We start from the raw sequence: 14,727 nt of genomic DNA on the forward strand, positions 1-14,727 counted from the left end.
CTGCTGACAACCTTTCTTACTTGGCCTCTAGATTTTCTGACATTTTGATGAAAATGAGGAACTTTTGACATTTTGATGAAAGCGAGCTGCTTAAAGGAGCAGCTGGGGAAGAGCGGGCCTGTTATATTGCTGCGAGCTGCAGCACAGAGCTCTGTGCTGACGGAGGAGCTCCCAGAACTGTGCACAGTGATGGGTACTCTCAGCTGATGGTAACACCATTGTAAACAAACAGCGGGTGGTAAAAAGACTGAAAATACAGAAAGAGATCAAGAAGGAGGGAGCAGGACACAGCAAAGGAAGGGGACAGAGGATCAACTTCGTGCATCAAATTGCACTGAAAATAATAGCTCGAGACTCCCCATCAGTGTATTTCCTCGGAGGCTTCAGGGTTATTGCAGGCAAGGACTGGGAGAGGGATGGAGGCACTCCCTGCCAGGAGCAGCGAGGAGCGAGCCAGCCAGCGCCCGGCTCTCAGCACTGCAAATGGCGGGGCTGCTGCCAGGCCGGAGTGGGCTGCGGGCCTGCAAAGCCTGAATGGGCTGTGGGCCGCCAGGAAGGGATGTGCGTGGGCCTGGCACCCTGCTTTGTGAGCTGCCAGCACCCTGCTTTGTGAGCAGGCTTTTCAGGAGGCTGTGGTGTTGTGGAACTCAGCGCTGCTCTGCTGAGAAAGTGGAAGCTTTTCCAATGTACATGCTGTACTGCGGCCTTTAGGGAGCCAGGAACCAGGTTCATTTATTCATTTTCCAACAGCTAAATCTCTTTATACTAATTATGTGGAATTCAGCAGCTTTGGCCAAGGAAGATGTACTTTTTAATACTGATCCTTGGACTGTGTAGAGATCAATTTCAAAACTACTTGTACAGAACTTAAAAAGTGTGGGCATGGTAGAAGAAAAGAAAATAGCATGAAAATAATTTGGTTTAAGTCTGGGATGAACTGTCTGAGACCTTAAAATAAAAGACTTCAGATTAACTACTCAGAGGCGTATGGGCTACCAGCCCGAGTGTCAAACTGAGGCCATTTAATTGTCAGGAATCTGACATTTATTGCCCTGACACCTGTATCATAAAATTAGGTTTACTTTAGAACTTGTTCCATATGAAATCTGTGTTGCACAGTCAAGAGTGCCTTGAAAGGTCACAATAAGGACAATTATTGTTGAGGAGTCTTTTTCCCCACAAAAGTAAGAAAAATCATCCAGCAGTTTATGTATTTTTCATAAGCAAGACAGTGACAAACTGTACCTATAGCTACTCTTACAGAAAAATGAATTAATAAATAATAACTATAATTTAAAAAAAATCAAATCTATCCTCTTCCAAATGAATCTGGCAATTTTATACCCATAAGTATTTTTTGGTACAGCAATAAGGCATATGATATTACTACAGCAGTGTCATCAGAACGGTTATATGGATGTATCAGGTCTATAGGGCTGAACTGGAAAATACATAGACTAATATTTGCTTAGTTGTTGACAGAATTGGTGACAAGCTCATGATCATGCACTCATCAGAAAATACTAATTGGATTCATATTTTGATCTCCACACTGCCAGCACCTGTCCTTAGTTTGTTTTAAGATACTCTTTATTACTTACCAAAGGGCCCGATGCAATCCTCCTTTCTCAGGACTCTGTCAGTCTTCTAAGAAGAAACTTTAAATGAGCTTTTAAAACAAATGAAAAGCTGGATTTACATTTTGTCTTCATTAGAAGCTGCCAACAGTAAAGTTAGTTGCCTTTAGTAGCCATGACAGATAGAGGAGCAATATCGGAATTTTAAACTGCTTCCAAAACAAGAAAATGGTTAATTACTATGTGAAGCAGAAAATCATTCAGGAGTACTTGACAAACACGTTATTTAAACATTTGGTTTAAGGTGTTTTTGTTTTGTTTTTTTAGATTTGTCAGATGACTGTGCTTATAACTAAGACATTCCTGCTCTCAAGGAAATGTCTTTGTGTTATTTGTTGAGTATAGCATGTAGAGTGGTTCTCTTATCTGTACTAACAACAAGAAACACGTGATTATTGAAATGAACTCTGTGAATATAATTTTATGCAGAAAATAAAGTAATTACATCAATACAATGTTGTACTCATTTTAAAAATGGAAAAACAATCAGATAATGTGTAAACAAATGTAATGCTCTACTTCATATTTACAGCTGGTAAATTTTAATTTTATTTAAAGACATGTGTTAATTAAAACACATTTCACCAGCTACCTACAAACTTAAGCTCAATTTTGTTTGATTTTGTTAGAAACAGGAAATTTTGAGTGATGTCCACAGCTACAGCTGTTTGCAGTCCTTATGTAACACCAGATGTAAGATTGATGTGTCTGTATTTTGTCCTCTCCTGTGAGTTGCAGGTGATCAAACAGGCAAAAACATAATGACAGAATGATTAGACTAATTTAGCACAAAGGGAATTGTTCAAGACATTCATCAGTTACCTCACAATCGCACACACAATGATGGAGAATGTATTTATTGCAATGTCACAGATAAGCAAAACCACTATTTATCTACAATTAATTTCAAAGACAAAGACAAGCTTATTATTGTAGAAAGCATCTCTTAGACATGACTGGTATTCTTTTATAAGATGTAATACTAAAACATCCAGAAAACTAGCTGAGTGTTGTCTGAACTTTAGGTGTGACAAATCATTAAAGCAAATCCAAAAACCATTTTCCACAGATGTATTTTTTTAAACGAACTATTCTCATTCAAATGAGCTCTGCTATGAAACACCAATGCTAGGAGTAATCACATATTCAAATGTCGTTGGATTGCAACTCAAGGGTGTTGGTAAAAGCTGTTAAAGCATCAGCCATACTTTGCTTTTTCTGTTGCTAGAGCCAATCTGCGAATGTTTGCTATGCAACCAGCTGCTGCCTCCTGCAGAGTTTCATCTGTAGAGCCTACCATAGCCAGTAGGAGCTAGTGAAAATAACAATAAAAATAGTATAAGAAATAGAAATAAGTACACTACTATTTAAAAAATATTCAAATCATACTTTGAACATTTGTAGGCTACTATTTAAAAATACTCAAATCGTACTTTGAACAACTGTATGCATTTACTCACACGTACAAGAAATAAAACATTGAATATTATATTAACAAAAACATTGTATTGTATAGGTACATATATATACACATTTATGTATGGTTTTATATATCTATATGCAGTACCATACGTATAGAGCACCACACTTTATATTTGGTTATATTTGTACCTGTAATTTGATATTTTCTTGTCTGATTTTCTATTTATTTTTTCACGCCTGTCTACTGGTTCTGAATTGGATTTTTTTCTTGTAAGTAGGAATTGAATATTTGCAAACCAAAATCACTGTTTCCCCTGAAGGCATACTAATGTATTTGTATATGCTCCAGACTTCTAATAAACAAGACTGTGCTTTTCTTTTTGGCTTTCATCATAAAACATGTGAAGGATCCTAGCGTCCTGCTGATTGCAGGAGGTTTCCTCTCCGTCACAGCAAACCACTCGTGTGAAACTGCTTGATGGATACAGACCTGGAATGCCATTCTTACATATTTGCATGGAAAAACACAAAACAAAGGCCCAACAGAGGCACCAAACTTTTGGAATCAATTCAGCTCTTCAGTCATGTGGAGTAGATCCTTTACTTTGGAAGTCATTCAATTTTTTCAATGGAAATTCCCTTGGAGTAAGGTGCTGTTCCACACCAGCATGACATAACACAGACCTTGATGATAAAACACTTTTACATATCAGAAAATCGTTAATAATACTCTGGGATCTCTTTTTTTAGAATATTGCAAGCCTATGATGCAACTGTAAATACAATATATGCTAGAAAACAGCAGAAAAAACAGATTCTTTGCTAGTTTAAATCAGCACTTCACAATCCTCAGATTTCTGAAAATCTGCCAAGCATAGTGCACGTCCAGGTATTTTGAAGCTCAGACAGCTCTAATTAAAACCTATATTTTCAGTCTGCAATACTTAGGATTCTGTGTTCACCCAAACAATGTTGAATCAAACCACAAAAAAATCTGTTATCACTCAACTCTAGTATATATTTTTCATATAGCTAAAATATTACATAAAATTATGAACTGCTAAATATAAAAGCATAAATTGAATGCAGACATCAAATTCATACGCTACCTTTTTCTAACCTTCCAACAATAGTGAGGCATGGGCCACAGCTGCACACATATGGCATTTGCTTATAGAGATCAAAGCATTTCATACTTGAGGAAGTATTTGTGTTAGCCAAATGTACCAAACAAGCATCTTGCCAGTCACCTTTCACCCTTTGACCCCTATATGTAACTTGTAAGAGTGCCTGCAACATGCACATATCATGTCAAAAAGACTATTATGTAAATTAAGCATCAATCATGTAATTTTCTAGTAATTCTTCTTACTATTATTTCCATTCATGTAACAAACTGTCTATGTCCAAATAGCTAGATAAGAATTCTTAACAGTGTGAACACTTCTGAATGGATATAGAACAGGGAAAATGGCACAATTAGAAGATGTAATAAGAAAGCTTTATACTCCTGTGCTTTATTTGCAGGCAAAATCTGAGCCAGGTTCAATGGCTAGTGGAGTCAGTGAAGCTTCACCATTGCCTTCAGCTGGTGGAATGGCCTAGCAGCATGTCTCTGCAAGCTGCTCAACAAAGCACAAGGGCCAGAACACAAGCCTTACCAGGAACCTAGCATTTTTAAGAGAAATATTGCTAAATGAAGATCTTTCTCCCTCCTAATTTCCACCAGATTTCTCATTAACCTAAATGTTTCTTTGGGTGCCTCTCTTCCTTCTTATATAAGTTACAGACAAAAACTGATATAGATCCTTCACATCCCTGACTCAAAACCAAAAATATGTATGCACATACCGTTCATACGGTGGTTTTGGTAACACCATAAGTTTCAAATTTGGGAGCAAAGAAACTATATGCCTTATGTAATTATTCACTGCATCTTTATAAACCTAATGTAAAGCTTTCTGAAATGTAGTGAATGTGGAACTCAAACTTTTATAATAAATTCAGCATGAATTTTTATCGGTACATGAGAACAGAAGTTTGTCATGAAATTAATATTTCAGAAACATATTTTTAACTAGAAATATAGCAAAAAAAAAAAAAAAAATCCAACAAAAATAAACCTCTGCCTCTGTTATGACTCCATGTTAGGTAGTCCTTGATACTAGGTTACTGATATCATCTCTTAGTCATCTCTTACTTCTGGGCTCAGAAGACTTAGGAAAATAAATACTTCTTGTTGCATCCTATGGTGAACTTCATGTTCAGCAATGATGACTGTAGAGGCAGGGTTGAAAGGGGTGATCTCCAGTCTTTATTGCAGCTGCTTTTTGGAGAGTCAGGGCTTAGTATCAAAGGACAACACCTTACAGGACACAGATCTGAAGTATCTCTTCTGATTCCTTAAGAATTAGTGCAATACAACAATGCAACAGTAATTTTTACAAAAACATTAAAAACTGTTGTGTTTTTTTTTCCTTCTGAGTTTGGTGGTTAAAGGATCAATTGCTCTCTGATTTGTTGTTCTTCTAAATCACTTGCCAGTGGTAACATCCATAAGAACTGCCACGTTATACAAAATCCTTGTTCAGGATTTTCAGAACATGACTTCAAAGAAATATTCCTGGAAACAGAGTCTAATACAGTAGCAGCTGCTAGGGATAGAGGATATATAGAAACATTCGTCTGTCAACTTACTCCATGTTATGAGAAGGAAAGTGGAGAGAAGATTATTGAAAATGCAACATATTTAAATGCATGTGAGTAATTCTTACATATTTAGGAATCTAACATCAAAGATTTTGATATAAATGCTGTTTTAAATGAAGCAAAATTTTATCATTTTCATATATACCAACTAAGCTATAATTCTCTCACTTCCTGACTGCCACTTCTCAAACTGTTGTGGATTCATTTCACTTTACTGGTAATTTGGGTCACCCAATTCAGCTGTGGAAATGTATTCACAGAATGTATACACAGACCATGTCCACATATTGCATATATTTGACAAGTCCAAGAAAACTTTTTTCTTTTTAGTTCCAGTACACCAGTGCAATATTGCATGTCCTTCTTCTTGATGCAGTGCCCTTGAACTTCATGTATCCCTTCCCTTTACTGTTCAGGTATTGTTTTCTGACACATGTAAATGTTAACAGATGTGAGAAGCAATAAAAAAGCATGTGGTATAAATGCTTCTTTCTGGCACATAAAAGGCACTTTCCATAGACAGAGAAAGCATTTGCAGTACTATGTAGACTTCTTTTTCAGTTGGCAGGTATCTATATTCTAAGGCAAGAGTCCAAAATTTTTTGCACAGTTAGCACGTCATACCAGCAAATAAGCACAAATACAAGCTGTTTGGAGAACGTACAGAGCATATGTAGCATATATGGGTTCCAAAAGCAAGAGTTACGCACAGCCAAATCATTTAAATATTCAGAACAATTAAGAAGATTTTGCTATTACTGTCCTAGCTTTAAAACAGCACAGAATGGTGTGGCCACTGCAGAGCAGCAAAGTCAGAGTAGCCCCGAATGCAAGGGGTCTCAAAAGGTCTCTGGTGCAGTTCATGCACAAAACAGGGTCAGCCATCAGATTAGACCAGGTTGCTCTGGGATTTATGCAACCCAATCTTGAAAACCTTTGAGGACAGAGACTGCATAATCTCTTTGAGCAACCTGTTCCAGTGTTTGTCTGTCTTCATAGGGAAAAGATTTTCCCTATATTCAGTCTCCCTTCTTTCAGTTTATGCCTGTTGACTCTCACCCAAAAGCCATACATCACTGGGAAAAGCCTTGCTACATCTGTTTGATGACTGACCTCCTTGTAGGTACTGGGAAGCTGATGTTAATTTCACTAGAAGCCCTCTCTTCTCCATGCTGAAAAACCCACTTTGTTGAGTTTTTCCTCACAGGACAGGTGCACCAATTTTAATCCTCATGGCACTCTGCTGGTCCCACTAGCTCTGGTTTAGCCAAGTCTTTCCTGTATTGGAGGGCTGGCTGCAGTATTCTAGGAGTGGTCTAATGAGTACTATGGGGAAGAAAAATCATTTCCTTCAACATACTGACCACACTCCTTCTATTGCAGCCCAGTACTGTGCCTTCTTTGCTTTCAGGAGACACTGCTAGCTAATGTAGCCCTCTGCCTACTGAAATCCTCATGCCCTTTTCCATATAACCGTTCCACATCCACTCAGTCCCTAGCCAGTATCACTGTGAGGGCAAGTGCAAGTGCAAGTCCTCAGCTGCAGGATGTTGCGTTTATCCTTGCTGAATTTCATAATGTTACAGTGATCTGTTTCAGCTTTGCCCTGGAATATATGGAAACCACCTTCCTCTCTGGCAACCATGTTCTCTGGTATATCAAAGTTATGACAGTTGTTCTTCAAGGCAATAATCAGACATACGAGAGTAAGCCAGAATATTGGCTTGCATGTTACTGTACCATGAACGATGCTGCCTGATACTCTCTGAAAGCAGAGCTTCCTGAGAATATTATCTCTGAAATCACAAAATCACCAATTGAAAACTTTTTTTTTTTTTTTTAAACAAAATAAATCAAGAGTTGATAAAAGAACTTGTAAACGTATCCTTCCAAAATGGGTAATAAAAGTTAGTAATTCTTTTTTCTATGAAGATGTCTTTCTAGAATTTTTCACTTCTACAAAAGCATAACATAAGAGGATTTTAAAGAAGAAAGAGATGCAGACAAATATTCCTCCAGTAAACCAATAAACAAAATCTTGTAAGGTTCAGATGCTCCACGCACTGGGTACAATAATTCCTAAGTCCTCCCTTTCCTACATTCCGTTAGTCACAATCATTGCAGCTTTCAGACTCACAGGTGGCAAGCAGGAAACAGAAGAAGCACTGTTTTCAGAAAGAATATAGTTTGCACATATTCTTTAAAAGGGGGTTGGTCACTTGATGCTTGTGCAAGTTTTCCAAAACAGTGGGAAGAGTGGAACAGTACTATGGAGAGAGGTTCCTTTGCTCATGCGAAACAGAAACATAGATCAGCCTAAGCAATACTCTGGAGTCCTGTGAAAATGAAAGCAAAAAATGAAGGAAGAAGAGCTATCAAAATAATTTTTAATGCCAATTTTTCAAGCCTTTTTCTTTTTTAGAAGGAAATATAGACAGGCTCTTCAACAAGATTCATATCTATACTGGGAAGCTAGTCACAGTTCACATCGAGCTTACAATTCCTGGAAATAAAGACTCTCAACATAACTGCTGCTTCTATCTGCTATGCTGGTGATGACATCTTGCAGACTGACAGCATTTCCAGTTGGTGATAGGACTTGCCATTTCTTTTTTTAAATTTAGATTTAGTATCTGAATTATTTTATTTGCAACATTTCCTAAAGGATACTAATTTTCTAGCACTGTGATTTTCTAATTGTGCAACACTTCTTTTCCAAAAAAGACATTTTTCACATGCTTTTTATAAACCTAACCTAAGAGAAAAAAATACTTTAAATAAAAGCATATGGTAGAAGCTTATCCAAGAAAGTATCAGTCTAGATCCAGCCAGCAGTTTGCTAACTTTCAACACCATAGTGCACACTGGAAAATATTAAAGCACCTAGTTTGAGTATTACATTACACGTATTCCTATGAAAATATTTCTCATGAAATTAAGTTCTAAATAATAAAGCATACTCCTCAATCAAAGCATAATTAAGGTTAAAGTAAGCCGCTGCTTCTAAATTGAAATTCAGGACCTTTTTCTGATTTTCTCTTTCAGCAGAAAGGATGTACCATGTGCAATGCATGTTCCCCTAAGAAGATGCTTATGCAAGTTCTGCAGTGCTTTCTCCTGATTTTGTTTTTGTTTTTTGATTTTGTTTGTTGCTTATGCAACACAAAGACAATAAATTTCAGATGCAAAGTCTTTGGGTCAGGGAATGCTGAGCTAGCAGAGGTGGAAAGCCCAGCACTACAAGTCCCAGTAAGTGCAAAAGATGGGCAGGACAAACACTCACTATGTTGACTGCCTTTCATGGAACGCCTCTCTTCTCTGGAACTGAAGTCAGTGCAGCCCAGCTTGCCCAGCTTGCTCGCACAGAATATGAAGGTGCAGGAACTGAAGCTCCTTGTTTGGGCATGGTGAAATCCTAGGAAGATCCCACCTAGTTTCTTCTTCTTCATTCTCTTATTCCTATCTTTCCTCTTCTCTCTCCCCTGAAACACATCTCCATTCTAGCAGCCATGGAAAAAGAATAACAGCCCTTGATAGTCAAGCACTACAGAGGGATGACAAGGCCTGAAAGATACAGGCCAAGGCACACCTGAAAGTGGTGGCAGTCAGCAGATTGGGCAGGATCTGTCTCCTTTGTCTCATCTTTTTCTTACTCCTTCGGGAAAAAAAAAAAAAAACAAACCCAAAACCAACAGTGAAAAGAGTGCAGGAGAAAATCTGTATCCTTTCTGCAAACAGGTGCAGAACCTGGTGGGAAAAACTTGTCTGCAGTTTGCAGTGCACTTTGCTATCTATTCTTTTGTATATCTTGTATATCTTTTGTATCTTTTGTTTAGTTACAGCTAAACCAAAAAGGGGCAACAGCTAGCTTTCTGAACCTTGCCTTCCTTGCTCTTGAAGAGAAATCCTCATAGGCAAACACTAACAAAATACAAAATAAATTATAACTCCCATACTATCCAATTATTTTAAAGGAGGAATTACTTCACTTGTTGGCAGCGTTGCATAAAGGAAATTATAATATGGTATGCAACTTAAATATACCTACATAATTCCTAATCTATGTATGTGTACAAAATATGAACAAAATATTCTACAGCTTATTCAACACCTCATCTGTATTAACTGTCTATTTTTCACAGTAAAATAATTATTTTGGGAAGGGTGCCCCACTTCTGTGCAAAAGCAGCAGATTCTGAATATCTGACAAGAAACAAAATGCTAAATGGTAAAATGTAGAATAGTTTTAATAGTTTTAAAACTTGGTAAACTTGCACTAAAATACATTAAGTTGAAAGGCTTTTCCATCACAAAGAACATTTCCTGCAATTTCAGATAGAAGTGAATATAAACATATCATAGAAAGGTAATAAAGCTAAATAAAACTAGTAATAAAAGCAACTTTAAATCATTGTTTAAAAGGTACGATTACATACAACCTATCAGAGTCCTTAAAGGCAGATAATCTGAGTCCACATTCAGCTGTAAGAAGTTTGGTGCAATATTAAGAAAGAATTCAATCATCATGAACATTCCAATGTACAGAAGGGTCTTACAGGATATGAAATTCATCCCACAAAAAGCAATAGGCAGATCTGATAATCCAGAACTGATGAAGCCCAAGGTCTTACAGCATGTTTTCATTTGAACCACTTCATTTTATCCTTATTTCATGTCGTTTTCAAGAGAAGATTAACACATAAAAGGCCCTTGGTGGCACAGAGAGAATAAAGAACTTTTTCATAACATCAGTACAGTTACATTAAAAAAAAATACAAAAAACACTTTTTTTCAATTCACTGGAAATTCATTGTATTAAAACAGGAGCCTGCTTACTTAACAACATGTAATGGACACAAGCAGGCTCATGGACGTTCCTTTCCTTTCATAATGCAATCTGGCTCTGTAACACATTGGAGACTATTTCTTTATTTTATTGCACCCTGATCAATCTTTCTTTTTATTCCCTGCTCACTTTCAGTACTCATCTGCTTTTTCATTCCTGCTCTTTTCATATTTTTCTTTCTTTTTCATTTTACAGAAGCATAACTTCTGCCTTCCCTTCCTTCCTTATATTTCTGCGAAGGTAGCATAGGAAGTTTGAGAAAGAACTGCTAATTCAGTTTTGGTTTTCAAAATGTAAAAAAATGACTATTATTAAGAATACTGTCTCTGTCTATCAATTTGTGAGTCACACGAGGGCTATATAGAAGCTAAGGGAGGTCAGTTGTAAATAAACTCTCAGGAGCAAGTCAGAAAAAAAAGGAGACTTGAGCTGTCCAGGAACCCTCATACACTGACAGATTCTGCCTGACTTCCCAGCAAAACCCTGAAAACATCTTACATGTTGTTCTCTTGTTTACCTACTATTCCTGAAGTGCTTTATTTTTGAAGTCAGCACTGAACAACAGTAAAGGGAAACCGCAGCTTCTGGACTACTGACAAATGCTTTGATGTTATCTTAAGCTGCATCTTATTCTGATAACAAGGTGCAAAACCTTACTGTACTACTGCTTTAAAAATATGTTACATCTACTGGTATGCATGGACCGACTTCAAACTCTCTTCTGTATTCAATTCCAACTACTGGTTTTGATTCTATAACACCAACATAGATTTAAGTCCAATGGTCCAAGTGTGTGTCTCTCTGCCTTAGTAGAACCGTAGTGATCAAAACCAATGGGGTGCTTCTGCTAGTAAACCTTACATATCACATTCTGGGGATAAAGGCAGGACAGTCATGCTGCAGACACTGACAACAGCATTTATTTCAAATAAAGATCCAAGTCACTTTTTTGGGGGGGGTGTACAAGAAGAACTATATCCTCATGTTTTAAGATCTGTGGTAACAGTGCATATATTTACGTAAACTGGAAGGTGACTGGCATTGTTCAATTTATAGTCTGTTTTTAAACTAGAGAACATTCCATTAGAATGTTTTATTAAACTAATACAAAAAATTACTGTATACAGTCAAAAAATAATAAACAACTGCTGTAATACAATCTGGATAGATTCTGAGATGAAAAATAGAATTTAATAATGATAACTTAATTTTGATTTAATTTTTCACATTTTGAAGTCCCTCCTAACTAAAGGTAACTTCCCCAAACAAATAATATTTAACATGAAATAAGAATAAACACGTACATAAATTAACTATCCCTTTGGACACAGTTAGAAACTCTTCCAGTCTAGAAAGGCAATCATTTCTCTTAGGTGTAAATATGAGAAGCCTTTTCAAACTGATTATGTGGTTGTTTCTCTTCCTGTATTAACTTCTTTTATGTTCGGGCACTACTATGGATAATTAGTAGAGTACAACTACATTAAACACAGGAAACAAAAGAAAACTAGCACAGCATAAATCAATGTATGGAACATGGTTCAGCTTTACTCAAAGAAATACTAAATTCTGAATGTGAGAAAGCAAGAAATGAGACAGGTTGCTTCATGGATAAAGATCTGTGTACAGTGTTAATTCATATCTGTAGATTTAAAAAAAAACTTCTTAGTCTACTTCTTAGTTTTCTACTTTGCAAGTTTTTGCTTTGGATTACAGAGACAGATTAATTGCTAGAATGCGTTTTCCTATCTTTAAATTGATTTTGGCATTTAGAGAACTCTGTATATACTGCACATTTAAAATTTTTTTTTATCATCACTTTCGTGATGTATGAAGGACAAAAGACACAGAAGTAAATGTATGGTATATAAAAAAGGTGACATAGCAATTTTATTTCTTTATGAGTTTTTGGTGAAGAGCTCTCTTGAACAGATTTCTACAACACAAGGGGGGTAAACCCAATATTTAAAATAAGAAGAGGATTACTGCACATGAATAAAAGAGTATGACTACCAATGAGAAGATGAAACACTTCGAGAAGCAAAAGACTAATAAAATACTATTTACACAGTGAATGCTCAGGAAATCCAGGACAAAATTATGTCAGAGTTTGAAATATATACACACTCCATTAGCCTACAATACCTCTGAAGTCCAGAAATTCTCTCTTTGGATTTCTGTAAAGGGGGTAAGCCAATCTGATGACTTTTGGATTCATGCAAGTTTTACAGATAAACGTATAGAGGTAAAAATATCAAATTAACCAGATTCTTCCTGCATACCTGGGCTCAAGATAGGCGATAGGCAAAAAGTTGTGAACTCTCCAGGGCAATTCTGAATTTAGGTGTTCTAAATAATTTTTGGAGATTTTTTTTAATCTTTTGCTACAGAGACCAAAATTATATATCTTACCCTTAGTCGAGTATTTGGAACTGTAATGTCTGTATGGCATTGTGGAAGCAACTTCATGCACGCTTGTTTACTCAATTCTTTATCATGTACAGTTTTGTACTTTTATCCTTATCTTCAACACAAATGCAGTGAGCATATTGGATACGACCTAAATTCACTTATAATCTATCTTTCTTGTTTCCTGCATATTTTGCAGTTTATCAGTCTCCTTTTGTAACTGACTCGCAATTCTGACCAATACTCTCTTACTTCAACATTCATTTCTTTCTCTTCAATAATTCCAGAGATTAAACATAAACAGTTGCAATTAGTTGCACTGATTAGTAGCTGGTAAATACAGTCAGTTATGATCCTTGCAGATAAATGTGAAATTCAATAAAAAGAGATTTTTTTATAAAATGAAAATGCATGGACTTTTGTAGTCTAGCAGAAGATATATTTTAGCCTTTGGTTGATTGCTGTATAATCACCATTGCAAATGTGACTCGTAATCTGATCCAGCCCTCACTGAAGTCAGCGACGCAATTCTCATCAACCTCATGTGCTCTGGCAGCCTGGTCAAATCTTTAGACTTTATGCCAAAATATGGAACGCTAATCAGCAACATTAACACAAGGGCCCATTTCATCATCTACACATTGCAAGGGGACTTTTCCTTCGCATCTTTACTGTGAAAGTGACAGCAGCAAGATGTGCCATATTATTAAAAGATACTCAGAGTGCTCTTTGAAACGGCAACATAAAAGAGAATACAATGTCTAGGGCTTGAAGCCAGCTCTAACTGAGTGATTGATCCTGCAGGAAGAAGAAGAAAGGAAAGTTTTCATAGACAACAATGTGAAATGTAAAATTTGGTACATTAAAGACTCCCGAATGACAATTCAGTCTCTATTTACACATATGTACTTCTACATATCTATGCATGTATATATTGCCCTTATTATTTCTTATATTCATCTTCTTTGAAAAGCTCCTTACAGACAAGGAAACTATTTTTGATCAGCTGAACGCCAAAAATAATTACCTGGCATTCTGCCCTTGTGCATTAAGCCAAGTATCTCTCAATTAACAAAACTAATTCTAATATCAGACAATGTAGCTACTACTCCATGTAAAATAAAATATTTCAATGTTTTTTTTCTTATTATTACCAAATTAGAAACAAATACTTCACACAGACACAAGGATGAGACTTAGTACAGGGAGCTAAACAATTGCAAGAAGCTCTTCTGTGTATTTCTGTGGTTTAGAAAAAAGTGCCAAGTCGGAAGGAAAAGACATTCTCTGCATTTTCTAAAGCAAGATAAATACAGAAAAGAAATATAGATGAAAGATGGAACAGCTATCTATGGACTCTGCCAGATTCCTTGGCTTTTTGGCACACCTATTGATGCTGGCAGACTTAGCCAGTAGCAATCTTTTCCATTAAAAGAAGCACCATATATTTTGGTTTAACATACTTTGTTTGTGCATTTTTAAGCTTCAAAAATGTCTATTTAAATTTTTTTAATGATTCCTTCTGCACAGTTGGCTGCAATTGCACTTATTTGAAGCAGTTCATTTATCACTAAAAGAGCTGCAGGGCACAGCTACTGTTAAACAGCTCCAACAAACCTACAGCTTAGTGGGACAAGCTTCTTTTTATAAGACTGAAAGATGCTTAACTTGTGCCAAGTGGAGTTTTATGCCAGCCTCTAGGTT

The 14,727-nt window shown here is 36.4% G+C and overlaps 1 protein-coding gene across 1 annotated transcript in view; it reads right to left on the minus strand.

Moving 5' to 3' along the window:
• Positions 1-2,835: 2,835 nt before the first annotated feature.
• Positions 2,836-14,727, minus strand: part of ODAD2 (outer dynein arm docking complex subunit 2) — a gene marked incomplete at both ends in the record, with an annotated part of 72,034 nt that continues 60,142 nt past the window's right edge. Inside the window, one exon of the mRNA XM_079538696.1 lies at positions 2,836-2,949. Coding sequence (XP_079394822.1) covers positions 2,836-2,949 — 114 coding nt within the window. The remainder of the gene's footprint in view (positions 2,950-14,727) is intronic.

Source organism: Tetrao urogallus, assembly GCF_951394365.1.
Source record: "Tetrao urogallus genome assembly, chromosome: 7".
Classification (NCBI taxonomy): domain Eukaryota; kingdom Metazoa; phylum Chordata; class Aves; order Galliformes; family Phasianidae; genus Tetrao; species Tetrao urogallus.